The sequence below is a fragment of the Macaca nemestrina genome, chromosome X, assembly GCF_043159975.1.
Source record: "Macaca nemestrina isolate mMacNem1 chromosome X, mMacNem.hap1, whole genome shotgun sequence".
Classification (NCBI taxonomy): Eukaryota; Metazoa; Chordata; class Mammalia; order Primates; family Cercopithecidae; genus Macaca; species Macaca nemestrina.
The window spans coordinates 2,902,055-2,924,373 of NC_092145.1; the positions used below are offsets into that span (position 1 = coordinate 2,902,055).

Genomic DNA, 22,319 nt, shown 5'->3' on the forward strand with positions numbered 1-22,319 from the left:
TGTTTAAGATTATAAAAATTTAAATTTGCTTTTAACCAAACTGAGTCATTATTCTGGCAAACTTTATCTCAGCAGTAATTATGTTTTATAATATGTAAGCTTAAAGACAGTTTCTAAAATCTTTTTGGCAACTTAAAACCTTAGACTGATGCTGAATTAAGTTAACTAAATTCATTAAATATCATTTATAAAGAAGATAAAATACTTAGTCACTAGACCTAATTTTAGGTTTATATACTTTTTGCTTTTTTTTTTTTTATGGTACGGTGTGACTATATTTGGATCTGTTAAATGTGTTCATTTGTCCACACTGCAAAATGGTAGTATAAAGTATATAACTATAAAAAGTTATGAGATGTATATTCATAAGCTTTACTAGTCTGCTACAAAATGCTGGTATATGATATTTCAAAATTACCTACCTCCTGTTTGCTCTGTAAAAGAGAAGTTATTAATGGTTAAAATTATAATAAGCAAATAAGTATATATATATATATATATATATATATGAGACTACTAAAAGTAATAATGACAGAAATGGCAAAGGGAAACAACTTTGTATGTAAGGTATGCAAATATGCTTTTCCTAAGGAAAAAGAAAATAGCTTTGTCCTAAATTAAAATGACAAATAATTTAAAAATGTGTGAGACAAAATGTAAACACATATCTTTAAAATTAGAAAATGTTCACAGAAAAGGAATTTTATTTGTCATGGCTAAAACTAATATTTATTCAGTGTATTTATAAGATTTTCAAAAAAGAATATCAAATATTGTAATTGTATAAAATTAAAATATTGGTTTCTCTGTTAAAATAACAAAATTTTCTTAGGCTAGGTGCAGTGGCTCACGCCTGTAATCCCAGCACTTTGGGAGGCTGAGTCAGTTCACCTGAGGTCAGGAGTTCAAGACCAGCCTGGCCCACATGGTGATCGCGCCACTCCCGCCTGGGCAACAGAGCAAGACTCCATCTCAAAAAAAAAAAAAAAAAATCTTGATCATTGGTCTGTCCCTAATAAAAAGTTATAAATGGTCTGTTTTTCTTCTGAGTAATCTGCCTAAGGGGCAAAGATTTTATGTCTTATCAAAATACTGTAATGCCCTATCTGTATGTTGACTTTATTATGTCCTTATTTTTTGAAAGTCTTTTCAATTTTAAAGGAACTGAAGATTCTTTACAATCATGTTACCTCATATGTTTACTTTAAAATTTGTATAACTCTGATTCACTAGCTAACCAAGTAGTATTTCTCACTAACCCATAATGCTATTCAATCCAATGTTTAAGAACCCCTGACAACTCTTAACATTTGCCTTCCCACAATCAAACCTTAAATATATTTCATACCTAAAACTGACTTTGGGATTTGCCAGGGACCTTCTGGAAAATCTCAAAGGATTAACTCTTTCACCTTGTAACAAGAAAGGTGCAAAAATTAATTAGTCTTATTTAATATTGTATAAATTGCATTGGCAGCATCGTCAAATCAAAAAAAAATGCAGAACCTTCCCTAAATTAGTCTATAATGGGTAAAATGTCCTTAATATAAATATTTTAGAAATTCCATAGAATTCCTAGCAGGTTTTCAGTGTCCTCAGTGCACATGAGATATTGTTCTCTATCAAAGCCCCAGTGCTGCTTTGCCTTATATTAGATAAGAACAATACAAGGTTATCAGTCATCATTTCAATTATTTTTTAAAATATTAACTTGGTTGCAATTTTGCTTCTCTGATTTGTATCCAGTGTATTCTAGGCCAGTGGTTTCCATGGGAAATTCACATTGCCCACTGATGAAATATTGTTAATATACAGATGTTTAGGACCTTTCCTTAACTGCCAATTTGATTTTATTCTGCATCCAAATCTCATGGTTATAAATATGTTCTTACTAGTTTATTTACGTTTTTCTCACTGGCTTGAAGCTTTCCCTTATATAAAAGGATCATTGCCACTAATGTTATTAAGCTTTTGTTAGAACAAGTATTCCCCACATGTGGAATTCTACCACTTCTTTCAAATGACTAAGGAATCCATTTCCCCAGTAAAGACACCCAAGATATATAATGAGTTCTTCCTTTATCCCCCAAATTACATTGTCCTTATCATCCCCAGTCATCTGAAATGATGGAAACAGTGGAATATTAAAGCGAAAACTTGCAAACTGAAGAAAAACTCAATCTCCCATGGCCTAAGGTATTACCCTTAGCACTGACTGCCCTCTGGTCCTCTCATGCTGGGTCCTATCTACTCTCCCCCCATGTGAGGGAGGAGATAACTGGCCCACCCATGAGAATTCCCTAGTGTCTAGACTCTCAAAGATTCTAATCTGGTCAATTCAGACATTTAAAAATAATGACAAGGATTTTTTTCCATTTTTCCATCTACTCTCCCTGGAAGTTCTACTACTATCGTTGCCTACATCTCTGAAGGCTCTCACTCTGCCTGTCTCTGCCCTTCTTGGAACCCCAGGCTAGTTATCCACTAGGAGAGTGCATCTAGTGGCTTTCTTCCTGGCGTGTGCCCAGACTAGGACTGAGGGAATGCTTGCTACTTAGAACTATTAGCAGTAAGCAGCCCTTAAGCCCCTGGCCCACTGACTCTAAATGCTTCCCATGAGGTGCCATGACATAGTTGACCCTTCCTGATGAACCTAGCCTACTGAGATGCCATGCCAGTGACCAGACCCAAAGACTGCAAATAGAGAACCCAGGTGGCCCGCAAAGGGTATTTGTCTACAGTCGCACCCCAGCATGCTACAGGATTTAGACCACTAAGAGGAAGAGGAGAAGAGCACTTGCAGAGTGCTGCTGTCTGCCTCAGCAAAACAGCACAGTGTGCCAGGGCAATCCGGCCAGGCCAGCCTAGGCAGAGCCTCCACCTGAAAGCCAGAGGCTTGCCTCAGGTGCCCTTGTCAGCTTGGGATCTCCATGGACCAGGCATTTGCTCAGTCAGCTGCAGGCAGTATAGTGGCAGGTTAGAGATACTTTGGCCACCACCTAAGCCAGGAGGGGTCACATACTCCACTCAGTCACTCGACCAGAAATGCGGCTTTCTAAATTGTCACTCCCTCTCCTTCACTCTCTCCCAAGTCTTACCTGTCATCCAATTTGGGATCTATTCTACTTGTTTTACAGTTCTGTCTGTCTCCATCTCCACAGCTAGTCCCCTAGTCCAGGCCCTATCATTTCTTACAGGGAGGATTCTGTAAGCACTTCCTCTTCTCCCTGCTCCACTCTGCCCACTTCAGTCCACTCTTCTCACTGCCACTGGAGAGCCCACTGCAAAGCAATACTCTCGCCGTATCATTCCCCTGCTTCAAACCTTCCTGACTCCTCTTTGCCCTTGAAAGAAAATCTAAAGTCCTTGTTATGGCATAAAGTTCTGATCCTGCCCATCTGCGTCAGGGGTCCCCAAGACCATCCCTGGGTTTGGTGATTCACAAGAAGAACTCACAGGACACAGCACATCATCACACTCAAGGCTATGGTTTATTATAGTGAAAAGATACAAAGCAAAATCAGCAAAGGGAAAAGCACACAAGGCAAATTTCTGAGGAAACCCGGGCACAAGCTTCCAGAGTCCTCTTCCAGTGGGTCACACAGGATTCACTCAGTTCCCCTCAGCAGTGCGTTGTGACAACAAGTGTGAAATGCTGTCAACCAGGGCAATTCATTAGAGACTCAGAGTCCAAGGATTTTACTGGGTACTGGTCATGTAGGCACCCTCTGCCTAGCCTTTACCTAACAGGCACACGTTGCTTTCACCTATAGGAAACCTTCCCCATTATCTTGTAGCTGTAGTTATCTGCTCACCCCTCCCACATCCATCACGTCATGGCCAGTTTCAGAATGTGGACCCCACCAACTGCACCTGCTTATCCTCCGCTCCCTCCTCAATCCATTATAATCCAACTACAGCCCTTCCCACTGCCCCAACCTACTCCCCTCAAGGTAGTCATGAGTTCTACATAGCCAGATCTGATGGGCCTACTTCAGGATATACAGCGCACTGGAAAGTTAGCTCAGCATGGCTTGGTTTCCATGACGGTCGTCTTTCCTAATTCTTCCATTTATTCAAAATTGTCCTTCTCAATACCTCTCTGTAGGTATCTTCCTCCTTAAGACCTTTCGGTATTACTTTTCAAAATTATGGTCCATCTGCCTTTGCTTCTCTCATATTGTTACTTCTTTTCATTTTATATATTCAGCTAGGGTTTTAGGGGATCAATAATTAATATCCCCTCTTTTTCTTTTTGAGACAAAAGAAGAGCAGAAAATGGAGATAAATGTCAGCTGATGAAGCAGGTGGCTTTAGATGTACACCCCAAAAAGAAGGCTCCCTCAGCACCCGTGAACCACGTGGACTTACCCACCCAGCCAAGGGCCTAGCTGGACAAGTGGCCCTGGAAGCTTGCAGAGAAAAGTCGAGAATACATGCTTTGTACACACTGCCTTCCAAAGGCATTCTCCAGGCAACCTCATCCATTCCCTTCAGCGACTTCCTATGAGCTGACAACTCCCAGCTCTCTAGCCCCAGGTCAGATCTTTGCTCAACTCCAGATTTGTTTACTCAGTAATCTACTGGACATCATTGGCTGGAGCCCCCTACAGGCACTTCTCATTCGGCATGGCCCAATGACCTTATCATCTCTCTGCATCTCTCAGCAGGCCTGCCCCCAAACTCCTCACCCCCAGCTAGTTCCTGTCACCACCCATCTAGTTGCCTAGCCCTGAAATCTGGGAAGCAACCTTGGCTTTTCCCTCACTGTTACTTTATTTTTTTAATTTTTATTTTGGAGACAGGATCTTGTTTTGTTACCCAGGCTGGAGTGCAGTGGCAGGAACATGGCTCCCTGTATCCTTGACATCCCAGGCTCAAACAATCCTCCCACCTCAGCCTCCCAAGTAGCTGATACTACAGGCATGTGCCACCACACCTGGCTAATGTTCTTAAACTTTTTGTAGAAACGGGGTCTCGCTATATTGCCCAGGCTAGTCTCAAACTCCTGGGCTCAAGCAATACTGCCACCTCGGCCTCCCAAAGTGCTGGGATTACAGGCATGAGCCACCACGCCAAGCCCACTTTTACCTTTAATAAGTCAAAAATACTTGCAGCCTTATCACCTCAGCCCTGGTGTAAACAAACAGTCTCCAATAAGGCCTCTTGCCTTGTCTTGTCATATACTCCCCTGGCCTGGTCCTCCACAGGGCAATGGAGGGATCTTTTTTGGACTCAAGTCTGGCTGTGGCACTCTCCTGCAGGAAAACCATCAGTGGCTCCCAGGGCCCTCAGGACGTGGGTCACACTCCTCAGCCTAGGAGCAGGTGCCTGCCCAGCCCCTACTCAGTGCTTCCTGCCAAGCCAGGCTGGATTAACCCTCCTTTGTGATGGCTACTGACTGGATGTTCCCTATACACTTTGTGAGCCTCTACTTGGAATGCCTTCCCAAGCACATCCATCTGGCAAAATCTCCCTCAGCCTTCCAGACCCAGCTCCAACATCACTCTCCCTGTAAAGAAAGCCTTTCCTGACACTCCCCCTGCAAAACAAAAACAAAGCCCAGAACCACTCACCTCCTCCTTTATCCACAAGCCTCACTTTTTATATCCCTTCACTGCATGGAACACTGACTAGTTCCAGAAGCCACACGATGTGACAGGAAGTCCAAGGTTGTTCACTCTGTTTTTGGACTGGGCCTTTCCAGGGCCTGGGGCCAAGGAGTCAAAGATGGGCTAGATATTCTTAGAAGGTAAAACTTGTTATCTAACAGTTGAGCCAGGCCCTAAAAATAACCTCCCTATCTAACTATTAATAATTATGGAACCTCTGTGGTACACGAAGCCCCAGAACAAAGAAGGCAGATAACTGTGTTTCTTTCATCCCTGCAAAAGGAGCCCCAGGCCCCACCTGCTCCCCACAGCAAATACCCTGCTGGACTCCACCAGCTCCTCTCTTGGGGCAATATGAGTCTTAGCTCTCTCCTTCTACATTTCTGTCTTGTTTAAGAAACTGTTCACTTTGCACCCCTGGAATCACTGGTCTATTGACGTGTCCAGAGCTACATGGACATGCAGTGTTTGCGCTGGCAGGCGAGATGCCTTCAAGAGAGCCTGACTTGAAATTCTCACACCAATGCCACGTGGTCAGCTCCAGTAACAGGCATGCTTGTCCTCTTGCTCATGCACGCTGGCACACATCAACACATGGCCAGTCACATCCTGTGTCACTCTCTCATGCCTGCTTACCCATGCTCCCTTTCTCTCCCTCTGGCCTCTCTCTCTCTCTGCTTCACTCCGTCACTCTTTTGCACTTGTACCCTCTTTCTTTTTTGCTCTTTCACACTCTGTCCTTCTCTGACAATGGCATTTTATGCACACCACACAAATTGCCCTCACTCTGCCCAGGACCCCCACCTGTAGAGCACCTGTACTCTGAGAGACAGCCTTCCTTCCTGCCCCATGCATTGGAAATTAGCCAGGGCTTCTCACACCTGGGGACAGACACATCCTCCTATCGCAGTCCCCTCCCGGCCCCTTGAGCCACAAGAAGCCTGATGACACTGCTCTAGGACCAGGGAATCACCACCATGACCCACTCACAGAACAGGCACCTGGGTGTGCAATGTGTTGGGTATTGGCACAGGGTGTGGGCAAGTGGTTCCTACCTGGGTCACAGACCCCAACAAAAACACGGGCTCTAGAGGCAGAGTCCACTGCAGCTCAGCCCTTACCTGCTGCCACAGCTCTCTCGTCTGACAAGTTGCTCAGATCCGCTGGGGCTGTTCTGCCGCTCTGGGGTGCTGGGATCTGCAGGTTGCTGAGTGGGTACAGCTGGGTCTCCTTGGCCACCTCCTGGGGCTCCAGGCCTCTCCTGCCAGGCCTCTCTGACCTTGGTGGCCACATTCTTCCCCTCATAATCCGCCAAGGCCCTGAGGAAGAATAAGCACCCTTAGGAAAAAAGTGCTCTGAAACTAACCCTGCCTCAGTCCCAGCACGCAAGCTGGCTGTCACCTCCTGTGGACTTGGAGGCACTCATATCCCTGAGAGTGGGGCAGAAAGGAGCCAGGCACAACCCCAAGTCCAGGGAGCAGACAGTCTCCTTGGTAGGAGCCCAGCACCGCTGCTCCCTTCCCACTGAAAAGGCGTCCCTGTGTAATAGATGAAGCCGAAGCCAAAGCCAAAGCCGAAGCCTCCGATGTTTTTGTTATTGTTGTTTGGAGGCAGGATCTCACTCTGTTGCCCAGGCTGGAGTGCAGCGGCGCCATCTCGGCTCACTGCAACCTCTGCCTCCTGGGCTCGAGTCATCCTCCCGTCTCAGCCTCCCACGTAGCAGAGACTACAGGTCCACACTACCACGCCCGGCTAATTTTTGTATTTTTTTTTCTGTAGAGACGGGGTTTCGCCATGTTGCCCAGGCTGATCTCAAGCGATCCTCCTGCCTTGGCCGGAGGCCCCAAAGTGTAGGGATTACAGGCATGTGCCACTGCACCCAGCCCTCCAATTTTTGGCTTTTGCCACCCCTGAATCCAGCAAGAAGGACGGGGCTTCCCCCAGATGTCTCAGGCATCAAGCTCTTTAGGGGTCTTCTCTGGCCTCACCCCATGCTTGCACTGTACCCTCCAGTCTGGGCACCATGGGAAAGGGGCTGCTAGCTGATCCTCCATTTCCACACCCCTCCCATCACCAGCCCCACCTTGAGATGCAAGGTACTGCTTCCAGAGTCTACTAGGCCAGGTGCAAACACCAAGTTGGGCTACTAAGAGAGTGAGCCCAGCATTTCAGAATGAAAATCGACTTCACCATCACCTCAATCCTAGCTCACTCTGAATATAACCTTCCCAACATCACCAGCCTGCCTTCAATAGCTAGTGGGGGCTACCCCGAGACAAGAACACACTACAAACTACCCTGGGACTCTTTGTATATAGGAGTTAACTTTGTCTAGGCAGGCTTCCTGCCTTCAAGCTGGAATAACAAGGCCAACAGAGGCCACACTTTTTGGAAAGTATGCCCTGAAAGCAATATGATTCTTCAGCCTCAGGTGGAGGTGGGGGAGACTAAAATTCTCCAGCAGGGACAACAAGCTAATTGCCACCTCCAGCTGCACCAGGCAGAACTGCAGGCAAGTGAGTATGATGCCACACAGTAACTGTGGGAAACCATCCCACTGGGCCTGTGCTTCTCTGTGCTGCTTCCACCCTTAGGGCCCGCTATGCAGATCCAAAAGTGGTCTGTCTGCACAGGTAACACCAGTCCCAGGGTTGCCAGCAGGGTGCCCTGACACACCCACTCAATCTCTGTCAGTGACATGCTTGCTTGAGTCAAAGACAAACATACAAGGCCTGAAGAGCTTGTATCCCTACTGTGGTAGCCCTGACTTAGCTTTACTATGGATTCAATCAGAGTCCGGTCCTGTCCCATGTCCTCTGCAGAAATACACTAGTAGAGGTTGCCCTCACCAAGTTTGTGGATAGAGCCAGAATTCTCCACAAAGAGAAACTTGGGCTCTACTGTGACACAGGGACAAATGGATGAACAAGGCTTCTTTGTTCCTAGGCCTGTGGCAGGGCCACTGTGATTTTAGTAGGTATGACCTATGTGGGTCATAAAAAGGAAATCTTAGGCAAACACTCACAGGAAGCTCTGCTGGACAATGTAGCATCCAGGGGAATTACTTCCCAGCTATCCTGTCTGAGTCCCTCATGAACTGCCTGGAAGTCAAGTGGTTAGAGATAGGCAAGGTAACACAGGGGATGGTGACCAATGGGACTTTGGATTTGGGATTGATTTCTCTGAAGCCTTTCCTTCTGAATGTAATTGGACCAAAGATCCAGTAGCCTAGTACAGCCATTGTCAATTCCTGACACAACCATACTCTACACACTTCCATTCTTTAAAAAAAAAAAAAAAAAAAAAAATTGTAGTCCCGGCATAGTGGTTCACGCCTGTAATCTCAGTACTTTGGGAGGCAGAAGTGGGTGGATCAGTTGAGGTCAGAGTTTGAGACCAGCCTAGGCAACATGGCAAAAACCCATCTCTACAAAAAAATACAAAAATAAGCCAGGTGCAGTGGTATGTGCCTGTAGTACCAGCTACTTGGGAGGTTAAGGCAGGAGAATCACTGGAGCACAGGAGGCAGAGGTTGCAGTAAGCCGAGATCACCCCATTGCACTCCAGTCTGGGGTGACAGAAGAGAAACACTGTTTCAAAAACACATGTATATGATATACATATATAAGATATATATCATATATATGATATACATATATAGATATCATATATGATATACATATATGGATAGATATCATATACACACACACATATATATATAAAAAAAATTTGTAGAGATGAGGTCTCACTACGTTGCCCACGCTGGTCTCAATCCCCGGAACTCAAGTGGTCTTCCTGCCTCGGCCTCTCAAAGTATAGGATTACAGGTGGGCGTGAGCCACTGCACCCAGATGACACTTCCACTCTTGTACTACCTCCACTAGACTCCTCCACTGGCCAACAACGGTTGCCAGTGGTGAGGAAATGTGGGGCCTAAACTTCACCTGATCCTCATGAAGAAAAAATATAAACTTGAGAAGCCCATGCTTGCAACATAATGAAGAAAGCAGCATGTTCTATATGTAAAATTTGATGACAAAAGTTTAGTAGGAAGGAGATGAGATATCGTGTCATGTCAAATGAAATCAAGCCAATAAAGCTGGTAAAGTCAGCCTTCCCAGTATCCCTGAACCTCTGAGAGCAGGAGATATTCCTCTGGTGCTGCTTCACTTAGCTTGCAGGTTTAAATGTCCTACACGCTTTGCATATACAAACCGATTTGGCCGTTTCAACAACCCTATATGGTAGGAGGTATGATTACTACTATTCTACACGTGAAGAACCTGAGGCACAGAGGAGATGAGTAACATGCCCAAGGTCACGGAGCTTGTAAGTGACAGAGCTTGGATTGGAACCCAAAGCACCAGAGTTCAGGCTCTCAACCACTATACTATACCGCCTCTCCCTGTAGTGTGATGGAACGGCCCAAGGTGGAATAGGGCAGAGTCCCCACAGTTTGGGACAGTTAAAATTGTGTTGTAACCTAGGGAAAGTAAGGCTCCACTGCCCTGCAGGATGTCAGGACGACACCACCCCCAAGGCGCTCCCTCATCAAACTCCTAGGAATAAAGTCCCTCCTCACTGAGCCCCACAGACCAGCCCCGGTCAGCCCAAGGGCCCAGCGTGGTTGGAGGGTCCATATCCCCTCCCCCTGGGCAGCCCTGACGACCCATGTCCGGTGTACCGGAGGCCATGGCCGCCAGGGCTCCCCGCGGAACAAGCTCAAGTCGCAGCGGCCCCGTTCGGTCCCTCGCGGGACCGCGCTTCCTCCCGCCGGGGACGGTCCACGCGCGGTCACCCCAAGGCCACTCTGGCCGCGGCTTCAGACCTTATGCGGGGGAAGGGGCAGCCAGCGCCTCGGGCCCATTCGTGATCCTCGGGCGACCTCTGGCGGCCGGCGCGGGCATGGCCTCAGGAGAATCCCCGCCGAGGCCGAGCTCGCCCCAGGCGGCCATTTCACTTTGTGGACAGTCGCATTTTCCCGGCGGGCACTGCGACCGAGTTCGGGGCTTCAAGAAATGGCGGCGTGCGCAGGCGTACTCACTACGGGCGGGTGCTAGCCGAGGTGCACAGGCGCGCACGCGTCGCGTACGCTGGTGGCTAGTGCGCATTCGCACAGGCGCAGTCCCTGCTACCCAGACTCCCGGTAAGGCGAGTGCTGCGGTTCTCTTCCATCCGTTTTTCTTTTCCGCCCCTTCTGTCTTCCCAAATAGCTCGTCAAAGCTCTAGAGCAGGATTTGTCAACCTTAGCACTATTGCCATTTTGAACCCCATAATTCTATGGTGTGTGCTGGGGGGTGTGGGGTGGGTGCTATCCTGTTCACTGTAGGGTATTTAGTAGCATCCCAGATCTCTGCATTTAAGAAGCCAGTAGTATCTCCCACTCCCAGTTTTTACAACCAAAAATGGCTCCAGACATTGTATCGTAGCAGGCTGGAAGGTTTGGGAGATGCCCCTGGTTCAGAACCACTACCTGAGAACAATGGTTCTCAACCTAGCCTGGAAAGAGAATAAACTGGGGAGCTTTGAAAAAGACACAGATGATGGAGACCCGCCCCAGAAAAATAAAATCCAAATCTCTACCTGGGACTTCGGAAAGTTTTTGTTGTGTTGTAAACCAAAAATAAAATTCTAAGCTCCCCAGCCGAATGAATGGACACTTCTCTCAGCCAAGGGGACACAACGTGAAAAACTAGTTCAGGTCATGATGAGAAAGGGGAAGGTCGGACATGCCTCAATATATTCTCCATTTGGAATTCACACCCAACTGACCAGTATTAACATTGAGAGAGATATTCAGACTGACAAAACAGACTCTTTGAAGCAATAATATGCCAAATTCCAACCTGACTCTAGTATAGCATCACATGACAAAGAGCAGGTAATGAAAGAAACTGAAGTATTTTACACCAAAATATATTTTTTGACATATTTTGAAATAACCCTGCAAAGCTGTCTCTCCTGGGGGAAATTTACATTCTGTAGAGAATCTTCTTCCCTTTCCAGGGCTTTTTCTGATCTGAAGAGTTTAGCTGAGAGTCTAGCACCTTTTAAAGGTCTGAATAAGAAACATTGGTCATCTATTGCTTCTAAGGGCGGCCACTTATGAGACTTCATCTATATAAGAACTTTGGTCTCCACAACCCCTTATCTTAACCCAGGCACTCCTTTCTATTGATTGCAGGTCTTTAGAGAATAACAAGTCTTTCAGCCAATTGCCAATCAGAAAATCTCTGAATCCACCTATGACCTGGAACCCCACCCTCACCCCCACCCCCACCACACTCCCAGCTTTGAGGTATCCGGCCTTTCTGGACCTAACTAATGTATACCTCACATATATTGATTGATGTCTTATGTCTCCCTAGAACATATAAAACCAAGCTGTAACTGAACCATCCTGGGCACATGCTCTCAGGATCTCCTGAGGCTGTGTCACGGGTCATAGTCCTAACATTTGGCTCAGAATTTCTTCAAATATGTTACAGAGTACGGCCTTTTTCATCAACAGTGTGTTTCAGTACTTCCTAGGTGATTCTCAAATACAGCCAGAGTTGTGAAACACTGTAATCAAGAAAGTCTGTACTGGCCAGGCATAGTGGCTCACGCCCGTAATCCCAGCAATTTGGGAGGCCAAGATGGGTGGATCGCTTGATGTCAGGAGTTTGAGACCAGCCTGGCCAACATAGTGAAACCCCATCCCTAGTAAAAATATAAAAATTAGCTGGGCGTGGTGGCATGAGCCTGTAATCCCAGCTACTCAGGAGGCTGAGGCAGGAGAATCGTTTGAACCCGGGAGGCAGAGGTTGCAGTGAGCCGAGATCACACGGAAACTCCGTCTCAAAAAAAAAAAAAAACCTCTGATTTTGCAGACATTTAAACATCAGAGGAAAGTAGTGTGAGCCTGGCTCTAGAGTTAGCTGGATCTGGGCTCTGTTCCTAGGTGTGTTCATCACAGGAGTGAGTCCCTCAATTTTCTCCTCTGTCAGGTTGCATAAGAAGCCTTATCCTTTTCCACGTTTGGGGAGAACTAAGGTGAGATTACACAGCATGTTAACCATGTTAACCAGCTGTAAGTTACTGATTCTGGGTCTTGAGACTAGGCTCCAAAGACAAGATTTCATAAACTAATTTTTCGTAGTTTCTCCTGAGGATTTTCTTAGAGCCTCTTCCCTTGGAACTCAGCTCTGCCACTTGTAAGGCCTTGGCTAAGTCACGTAATCTTTCTGTGCTTCAGTTTCCCACCTTACCCATCTCACAGGGTTGCTGGCAAGGCTGTAAGGCACCTGGCACAGCACAGTATTGGTGTCAGCTATTGTTTTCACTCTGATTGTTAATTGTCAGTGCAATTTGAATGAGAAAAGAAATATATTAAGGCCTCATACCTTAGATATCCATTGCCCACCCCAGCCCCCAGCATCTTGGTTTAAGTAAAAAAGCAACAGCAATGCGGTATAAAAATGCAAACATGCATTCACCTTTTAAACACCTAAATCACATCAGACTCCCCTTTGGCTTAAAACTTGAAACAAGATCCAATCTCTTAATCATGGCTTACCAAGGCCCTGCTCCATCTATGGCCCTCCTCACTGGCCAAGCTCCAGCCACTCTGTCCTTTGGAACATGTTAAGCATGTTCCCATCTCAGGGTTATTTGGTTTGTGGTTCCTTATCTACAGCTCTCTTCACCGTATTCTTTCTAGAGTTGGCTCCTTCTCATCTTTAGAGGAGCTCGCCTGAGTTGCCTTTTCCACCCACCTAAGTCGTACCCTCCTCACCGTCATCACTCTATCTCAGCTGCGGCTATTTTATTTAGAGCACTATCCTTCTCAGGAGGCACAGAGACCTAGGCTCCAGGCTTTTGGATTTTGTTGTAATTAGGCATAAACCTTTGAGAGACTGTGAGGAGAACCATATGAGACGCTGTGAGTAGAGGGCTGTGCACACAGTAGGCTCCAATATAACAGTACAAGAGGCCAATCAAGCCCTACCTAGTTCACTGAGCCTCCTCTTCCAGCACTCCCTGACAAGGACACTCATCGCTGACCACACCCAGCAACATACAGTGCCCAGGAAACACCAGGTTGTCTTGGGCCCTTTACGTATCCTGTTCCCTCTGCTTGAAAGACTCCTCCTCACCTGTCAACATTCCATTCAAAGGCCACCTTCCCATGAAGCCCCCTTCCCCTCCTCTAGCGCTGATGTATTGCTCTAATCTGAACCAGGCTTTGCCCACCCCCGGCCTGGGAGCTCCTGGAAGGCAGCGGTGTTTCTGATTTGTCTGTGTGCTCCAGCCTCCAGCAAAAGGCAGGTGCTGTCAGAGTGGTTGTTGACTGAAAGACCCTTTCTGAGTATGGTGTACTTCCTGGCCAAGGCAACAGAGTTTAGTAGAAAGCTCCCTGGCCCCAGAAGCCAGAGGGTTCCCGTTGGGGCTTCTGCCCTTGCTATGTGCCTCAGGCCAGCTCACAAACCTTGCTGGCCTTCCTAGCCAAAGGCCAATGGACACACAGCCCAAGCTGCGTCTCTCGTTCAGCACTGTCTCCTCATACCTTACCTCTTTGGGTCTGCCTTTGCATCCTCCCGGGCTGCTGTGCTGTCGCTCTTCCTATCAGCAGGGACATCAGAGACTGAAGTGGCACTGGAGCTGAGGAAGGAAACACAGGCCCGCTGAGATCTCAGGCCAAAGAAGGCTGGGTCCCAGGTCTTCTCCCTCCAGGCTGCCTTCTCACCAGAAAGGGGGAAACTGTGTCTTCCAGTAAAGGCTGGTGTCTCAGTCTTGGCATTAGTGTGGCACCGATGCCACTGTGTGTGACAACCTCGTGTCAGCTTTGGACATGGCCTTAGCACCTGAGTTCAAGAGCAAGCACTGCCCCTGACCAATTTGGGTTCCCTGGGGAAGTCCCCTCCTGGTTTTGGGTTCTAGTATCCTGTAAGGTACATGGATGTGCTTTGGTCAAGGAATAGGCAGAGGGGGATATCCAGGCCTGCATGACTCAGTGAGTCTGGTGCACAAGTGCACACCTCCACTTCTTATATAACCTGTTTGTGTAAGTTCATACTTGGCTCTAAACCACTATTGTCTGTAAAAGGTATAACTGCCCTGTTGACGCTGTGTACAGGGAACATGTCTCTTGGGGCTTGGCTCAGCTCATCATGGCTTGACATGGCGGGTGCGTGGGAACCCAGAGAAAGAGACAGCGCAAGAGCTGTCTGTCTTTGCAGATGGACAGAGGGGAACCAGGACACAGCTTGGTTTGCCCATGCCCAGGGAGAGAAAGAATTAAGCGGCTGACCCTGAAGGCAAGGGAGAGCTGGCCACGCAGCTGTGCGTGGGGGCCATCGGACTAAGCAGCCAAGACAGGGCAGACAGTGTGAGAGTAAGCTGCTAATGATTTGAAAGCTAGTTTGAGAAAGCTGTGTAAGAGAGCTGCTGCTGAGTAAAGTCAAGTCTCATTTACCCGCTATCTCTCGAGTGTTCTTCCAGCTCCCTGCCCCATGTCCAACCATTCCCCTCAGCCCTGAGCTGCGGCTGGAACCTGACCCTGAGCATGACGTATCCTTACCTGACCTACACCTCCTTAGGGTTTGTGGGAGTCAAGAAAGATTGTTCCTTACTAGCACTTGCCAAATGCTCCTCACACCCACAGCAAAGTGACCATGCCCACCCAGAGAGCCCAGCACCAACCTACATGGACCCAAGCTGAGGTGGCAGAGAGGAGGGCATTGGAAGGCAGAGCCTAGGAAGAGATCCTGCTAGGAGGTCTCAGAGAACCTCTGCTGTAGGGACTACAGCCAAGTTTAGCAAGCAAATCATGGCTTTGCTGTCACCCAGCTGTGTGACATTGGGCATGTTACCTGACCTTTCTTTCTGGGCCTCAATTTTACCATCAGTGAAATAGGGATGCCAATCATGTCTGTCTCGTAAGTATTCTGAGAAAAGTAAATGAGTTCATAGATGCCAAGTACTTTGAATAATACCTGGGCCATAACATGTGCTAATGTGTTCCTGTTACTACTGGGCCCTGTGGCTGTTTGTAGAAGCAGTGTTCCTTCCCAGTCCACCTGTATTCACCCACTCAATATGGATTTTGTGGCGAATGTCTTACCCACCCTTCACAGGGTTGAGTCACATTCTCTGTGTCTCTGTAAGCCAGGCAGACTGATGCTCACGGCATGCTGAACAATCACTGCCTATACAAGTCTGTGCCCTCCACTAACCAGCACACTCACTAAGGGGCGCTCTTGTTTGGTCCCAAACCTCTTTATGCCAGTTGTATTTGCACAAGAAGGGGACAGCAGGTCCTGGCCTCTGAAACCAGTGTCTCTGAGCAGGTCCAAGGAAAGGCCCCTGGGGCAGTAACTTAGTTATTTGAGCTGCCTCTAATGGGGAAGAATCACTAAGTTCAACGATTAAGTAAATCCATGAAAATGAATGGAAAAGGAGAGTGGTTGTTTCCATGAGAAACAACCTTGCCTTTGGAAAAACAATAAAGGAGTTTGTTGAAAATCATGGTCAAACTAAGTGTGTGGTCAGCCCTCTATGTTGTGGGTTCCACATCTGTGGATTCAACCAAGTTCAGATTGAAAATATTTGGGACCAGGTACCGTGTCTCATGCCTGTTATCCCAGCACTTTGTGGGGCTGAGGTGGGTGGACTGCTTGAGCCCAGGAGTTCCAAACCAGCCTGGGCAACATGGTAAAACCTTATATCTACCAAAAATACAAAAATTAGCCAGGTGCGGTGGTACACACCTATAGTCCCAGCTACCCGGGAGGCTGATGTGAGAGGATCCCTTGAGCCCCAGAGGTTGAGGCTGCTGTGAACTGTGATCACACCACTGCACTCCAGCCTGGCTGACAGAGCAAGGCCCTGTCTAAAAAAGGAAGACAGGAGAGGAGGGGAGGGAGGGAGGGAGGGAGGGAGAGAAGGGGGGAGGGGAGGGGAGGGGAGGGACTTGGAAAAAATAATTAAAATAGAATGGTTGCATCCATACTGACCATGTGCAGGCTTTTTTCTGTCATTCCCTAAACAATACAGTATAACAACTATTTATATACCACTTACATTGTATGAGGTATTACAATAATCTAGAGATGCTTTAAAGGGTACAGGAGGATGTGCATAGGTTACATGCAAATGCTACACCATTTTATATCAGGGACTTGAACATGCATGGATTTTGGTATATGAGCGAGGTTCTGGAACCAATCCCCCACAGATACCTAGGGACGACTATATAGGTAAGACAACTGTAAAAGACTGGGTTAAAATTTGTGAAAATCTAGAAGATTCTTCAGATGACTTTACAAGTAACTTTGAGGCCTGGTTTCGCTTTAAAGAAACAGAGGACAGCACAGCCTTCGTGTTATGAGGGTGTATAAGCAGGCGGGGCGACACGGAGGAGACAAGAGCCACCCAATCACAGTAGACCAGAAGTCTCTTCGCGACAGCCATCAGCAGAGCCAGTCAAGCTGCACTACCATGGGGAGAGTAGCGGGAGCCCCAACTGGATAGAAGGCCAAAGGTTCTGCCATGCAGGATCCAGTGGGTCATGGGAAAGGGTTGGGACTTCATTCTAAGGAAAATGGAGAGCCACTAGAAGGTTTTAGCAGGGGAGAAATGTGATCTAGCTTATTTTTAGAAAGATCCCTCCAACACCTCTGCAGATGGCAAAAAGATGCAGGCTGCGTGGACAGGGCTCTAGCGGAGTCCTCCCCATTAGTGGCAGCTCAAAGAACAGAGTCTCTGGTGGCCTCTCCTTGGACCTGCTCAGAGACAGTGGTTTCAGAGGCCAGGACCTGCTGTCCCCTTCCTGTGTTGACTTGTGGGCCTGGATTTAGAAGTCAGGCTCTGGTTCCAGGCATGAATTGCAAACTATTGAAGTTAGTGAGGGAAAGGGGCCCTGGGTATGCTGAGGGAAGTAGGAAAGCATCAGCAGGGCCTTCCCTACAGGATTCCCTCCTTGGCCAGACTACAGTAGGATGCAGGAGGCAGATGATATCTTGCGGTTGTAGCTCTTTGCAGACACTGGCTTTGCCACTCTTCCCTAGCTATCTGCTCTGAAGAAGGGCTCCAGCATAATTTGGAGCTAAACTATTTATGCCATCATCTGCATACCTAGCCTTTGCCCCAAGGATGATTCAGGCTTGGTTTGGAACCACTTAGGGACAAGTGGGACCTTGCCACTCCCCAAATCACCTGAGAAAGTGGCCCCTGACTTGATCCAGGTCCAAGAAGCCAGAGCCCAGCTGGACACACTGGTCTTTCCAGGGCTACTGCTTTTCCTCTCCCTGAACCTCACAGCAGAGCTGACCGGGGTAGGGGTGGGGCAGGAAAAGGAGAGAAGGGAGAAAGCAGGAGCAAAGGGCCTCCTAGCTGGTCCTCAGAGCTTAACCGAAAAGTAAGAAGGTGCCGACTCTTCCATCATTCAGTCATTCACTCATTAGTTTGTCCCTTCATGTATTCCCCACACGTTCATTTGACCAGCCCAGGACCAGCACCATGTGGGGGCTGGGCCTCCAGCTGTGAGTGGGCCTAGTGCCTACTCTGGAGGAGCTTGAGGGCCAGTGGCAGGGGTCAGAAAAAATGAACAAGATTCCAAGAAGTGGAAAGCCCAAGGACACAGGATGTGGTGGAAGGTGGGCGTGTGGGAGAAGCAATAGACAGGAGTCATAGGAAGTGACCAGTGCCCCACCCCCAGCAGTCCAAGCAGCCTGGCAGCTTGACCCTGTTCTGTCACCAGGAGCATGAGAGAACCTGCCTCCCCCCGGCAGCTTACCTTCCTCTCTCAGAGCCAATGTCTACTGCAGCCAAGCCTTCAGGCCAGGAGCCCGTGGCTCCGGATCCCACGTTGCCATCACTCAACTGTTCACTTGACCTGTTATGAGAAGTGAGTATTTGCTGACTCTGGTTGTGTTTTGATCTCATCTAACCCAGATGCCATGAGAGTGGGCCTCAAGTCCAGAAGCACAGGCCTTTAGCTGCTACTCTGTGCTGCTCTGACCAGAGCTGAGCCAAGCCCAAGTTAACTCTAACAGGAAGCATTTCTGTATTTTTTCCAAACCTGATGAGTTGGTTGGGAGCAAGGTGGAAAGTGAGGAGGAGGTCAGTTCATTGTGGGGGCTTATTGCCAACAGAGCAAGGGGCAAGACGTGGGGCTGGTAATAAGCTATAGAGGGATTCCTTTCCTCATTCCCAGGGCTCAGGGTCCCAGCTAGAGGCTCCAGGGATCCACACTGAGAAGACGGGTGTGTGGGTTCTTAGCTGTAACTGGCTACCAGGTTCTCACTGAGGAAATGCCCAGCCTGCAGCCACTGCTCACCAGACACATTTGGCACTGGTCTGGCTTGGAAGACAGGTCAGTGGGCTGGCTGTAGAGCGACTGGGGACAATCATCCCATCTGGACTCATCATCCACCACTATGGCTCCAACTTCCCATCCTGGACCCCTGACCCCTTGCCACAATGTCTCCCGTAGTCCACAGGTCATCCTGAAAGTCTCAGCTACATGCTGTATGGGGGCCCACATACTTTGGTCACTGACTCTCCCAGACTGCCAGCTTGGTGGCCTTGCTTTGCCCTGGCCATTGGCAGGGCTGCTTTGTCCTGCAGTAAAAGCATAGTGAGTGTGGAATCTTCAGGGGAATGGAAGGAACCCAGCACAGGCCAGGAGCTGGGGATAGCCTGCCCTGGAGTTTGGTCCTGCTCTCCAACTGGCTCCCTGAGGAATCATGGCAGGGGCCTACCCCACTCCAGGCCTCATTCATTTGTTCATTCTTTCTTTCAACAGATATTCATTAAAGACCTGCACTACCCTAGGCACCGGGGGAACAGCGGGAACAGGACCATCCTGGCCCCAGCTGCATCCATTGACATTGCACCAGAGGCCATGGAAGTCCTTCAGCTGGGTGTATGTGGGCTCCATGTTCTGGGAATGAAGTGTCTGCTTCCTGCACTGAGTTACCTTGCAGCGTCTGTGTTGGGGCCCCTGAAAGCCTCCTCGCCAGCCAAGTCCCTCTGGAGCTCTCTGGAGCAGGGGGCCTCCTTGTCTTTGTGGCCTGGGGAAGACCTATGGAGGAAATAAATGGAAGTTAACGATGCAGCAGCCATTCACACTCAGGTGTGGGCTGTTACCTCATCCTCAAATGCCAGCTGTCTCCACGGAGCTTAAAACCTGCTACTGGGCTAGGTGCAATGGCTCACGCCTATAACCCAGCATTTTCAGAGGCCGAGGCAAGAGGATCACTTGAGCCAAGGAGTTCAAGACCAGCCTGAGAAACATAGCTAGACTCCATCTCCACAAAGATATTTTTGAAAGTCAGGAGTGGTGGTGTGTGCCTGTGGCCCCAGCTACTTGGGAGGTTGAACCTGAAACGTTTGTTAAAAAACAAAACCACAAACAAACAAACCCTGCTGATTGACAGATTGGCCAATTCTCAAAACTTCATTAGTAATAGCTACTGTGTTTTGGGTTTTTGTTGTTGTTGTCGTTGTTATTGTCTTATGGCTACCGTGCTGGGATTACAGGCGTGAGCCACTGCGCCTGGCAATAGCTACTGTTGATTGAGCATTTGAGCCTGTTCTCATGACTTTATATACATTAACTCTGCAAATCAACCCCAGGATATGGGCACTGTTATCACCCATGCCCATCTTTCAGATGAGCAAACAGAGGCACACAAAGCCCATGTGATTTGCCCCAAATTTCACAGGTAATAAGAGGAGTAGCTCAGATTCGAATCCAGGCAGTCTGACTTCAGAGTTCTGGACTGTATCCCTTTATGGTGTAAGACTGATCCTAATCTCCTAATTTAAGCCCCCTTCTGTTCTCCTTCAGGTCATCAGGGAGCCCCATGTTGTCAACTCCAGGAGAGACAGTCCCATCACTATTTCAAACCACCATTCAGTACTGCTGACCCAGTGGGCCACTCCAGCCTTCTCGCCACCCCTCCTCCCTTGACCCTGTCAACACGACCTGCCTACCTCCCTGGCCACACACCTTCCTGGTGTTTGCCTTTTTCTCCTCCCCTTCACGTGCTCCACCACCTGCTGGGCTGTCTCCTCCCCTCCCAAAGCATCAACTGCCACCCTTGAAGCAGTGATCTCCACTTGTTCCCGCCTCTCCTCTGTACTGGCCTGCACACCCACTACCTCCCAACTGGCCCTCAGGAGGCTCACTCTCAACATGGTGAGAAATGACTGCCCTCACCCAGCTGTCCCCAGGAGGGCTGGCCAGGTGGCTGCCACTTGCATAGTGAGGTCAGTGCCCAGCTTTCGCTGGCTCGCCACGAGCCCCATGTGAAGCTAGTTTACGCTCATGATTTCAGCTCTATTCTCTCTGCATATAACGTGGAAAGCTCTTGAGCCCTGATCACTCTCTCAAACCTCAATCACAAACCTTCAAATACCTCCCTCCTGGAAATTTTGACTTCAATGCCTACGAATATACTCATCAAATGAGTTCACTCAGCAAATGCCAACTCTTTCAATCACCCCTCTCCGTCCCCCTGCTCCCTGCCCCGACTAGTACAATGAGCTATGGTGCAGAAGGTGGAAGGTGGGAGTAGGGCAGGCTGGGCGGATCTGCGTGCTCTGGACCATGTGACCTTGAGCAAGTTACTTAACCATTCAGGGTCTCAGTTTCTTAATCTGTAAAATGAGCATAGTGATTGTATCTACATCCATGCAGAATGGATGCTGCCATGCAGAATCAACAAGCCCCTCAGATGCTGCCTGGGAAAGAAACTCAGGAGAACGAGGTGACCCAGAAGAGAGGACATTTCAGGTGGAACAGAAAAATGAAGAGGGGAAAGGGCATCTCAGGCAGAGCCTCCAGCCTGCAGAGAGAAAGGCCCAGGGAGGGAGGAGCCTGCAGGTGGGGCCAGGTACTGAGTTCAGGCTGCAGAGCATAGTGGGAGGGGCTTTGCAGGGCTTTGTGCAGAGAGCTGGCATAACTACTTCCGCCCTTTGAAAACATCACCCAGGTAGATGTGGAAGGGAGTCCAGGGATGGGATAGTAGGAAACGGCTGCAGACAACTGGGTGAGTGGCAGTGGAGGCCTGAGCCAGGGGCAGAGCAATAGGGATGGAAACATCTCTAAAATAAAATGGGCAGGACTTGGTGCCTTGGGGGCAGAATTAAAAGTGGGAGGAGCCAAAGAGGAGAGTAAAGGGACTTAGAGATCGCTCAGGACTCATCTTGGGTGTCACTTCCTCCGGGAAGCTCTCCTCAAGCACTCCCACCCACGACACTGTTGAGAGGCCTCTGCTCAAAGTTCCTGCCACCCCAGGGATGAAGGGATGACCTTCAGTGTACACTCCCGCTTCTCTCCCCAGTCTCTGGCCTTCACAAGGTAAGGGGCCCAGTCTCCCTGCTTGGATCTCTCCTAGCCTCCACCCCAGCCCCTGAATCCTGCCTGCATGTCACCTGGCTGTCTGTCCTCCACCCCAGGGCAGGGGCTGAGCCCCTCGTGCTCCCTGCTGGTTGTGGCCTCCTTGACCCACCCCTCCCCAGCACAGAGCCTAGTGGCCTAGAGAGCTGTGGACTCTGACCACAGCAAGGGCCCTTCTGGGTAGAAATGAAACCTCCCAACCCGTGTTTCTACCAACCATTTGCAGGGGCAGCCCCAGCCTGTGGCCCCACCAGGGCATCCAAAGTGGCCATTTGTGAGGCCAGGAGTAATTCTGCATTCATGAGCTGGTAGGGACT

The 22,319-nt window shown here is 48.6% G+C and overlaps 1 protein-coding gene across 8 annotated transcripts in view; it reads right to left on the reverse strand.

Annotated features, from left to right (window-relative positions):
- LOC105470186 (zinc finger protein 185 with LIM domain) overlaps window positions 1-22,319 on the reverse strand; it is an 82,431-nt gene that overhangs the window by 28,986 nt on the left and 31,126 nt on the right. For all 8 annotated transcript variants that reach the window (XM_011721950.3, XM_071089260.1, XM_071089265.1 and 5 more), the window contains 4 exons: window positions 19,576-19,680; window positions 18,391-18,489; window positions 14,166-14,255; window positions 6,734-6,931 (listed from right to left, as the gene is read on the reverse strand). In XM_011721950.3, the coding sequence (XP_011720252.2) occupies window positions 6,734-6,931; window positions 14,166-14,255; window positions 18,391-18,489; window positions 19,576-19,680 (492 nt within the window). The remainder of the gene's footprint in view (window positions 1-6,733; window positions 6,932-14,165; window positions 14,256-18,390; window positions 18,490-19,575; window positions 19,681-22,319) is intronic.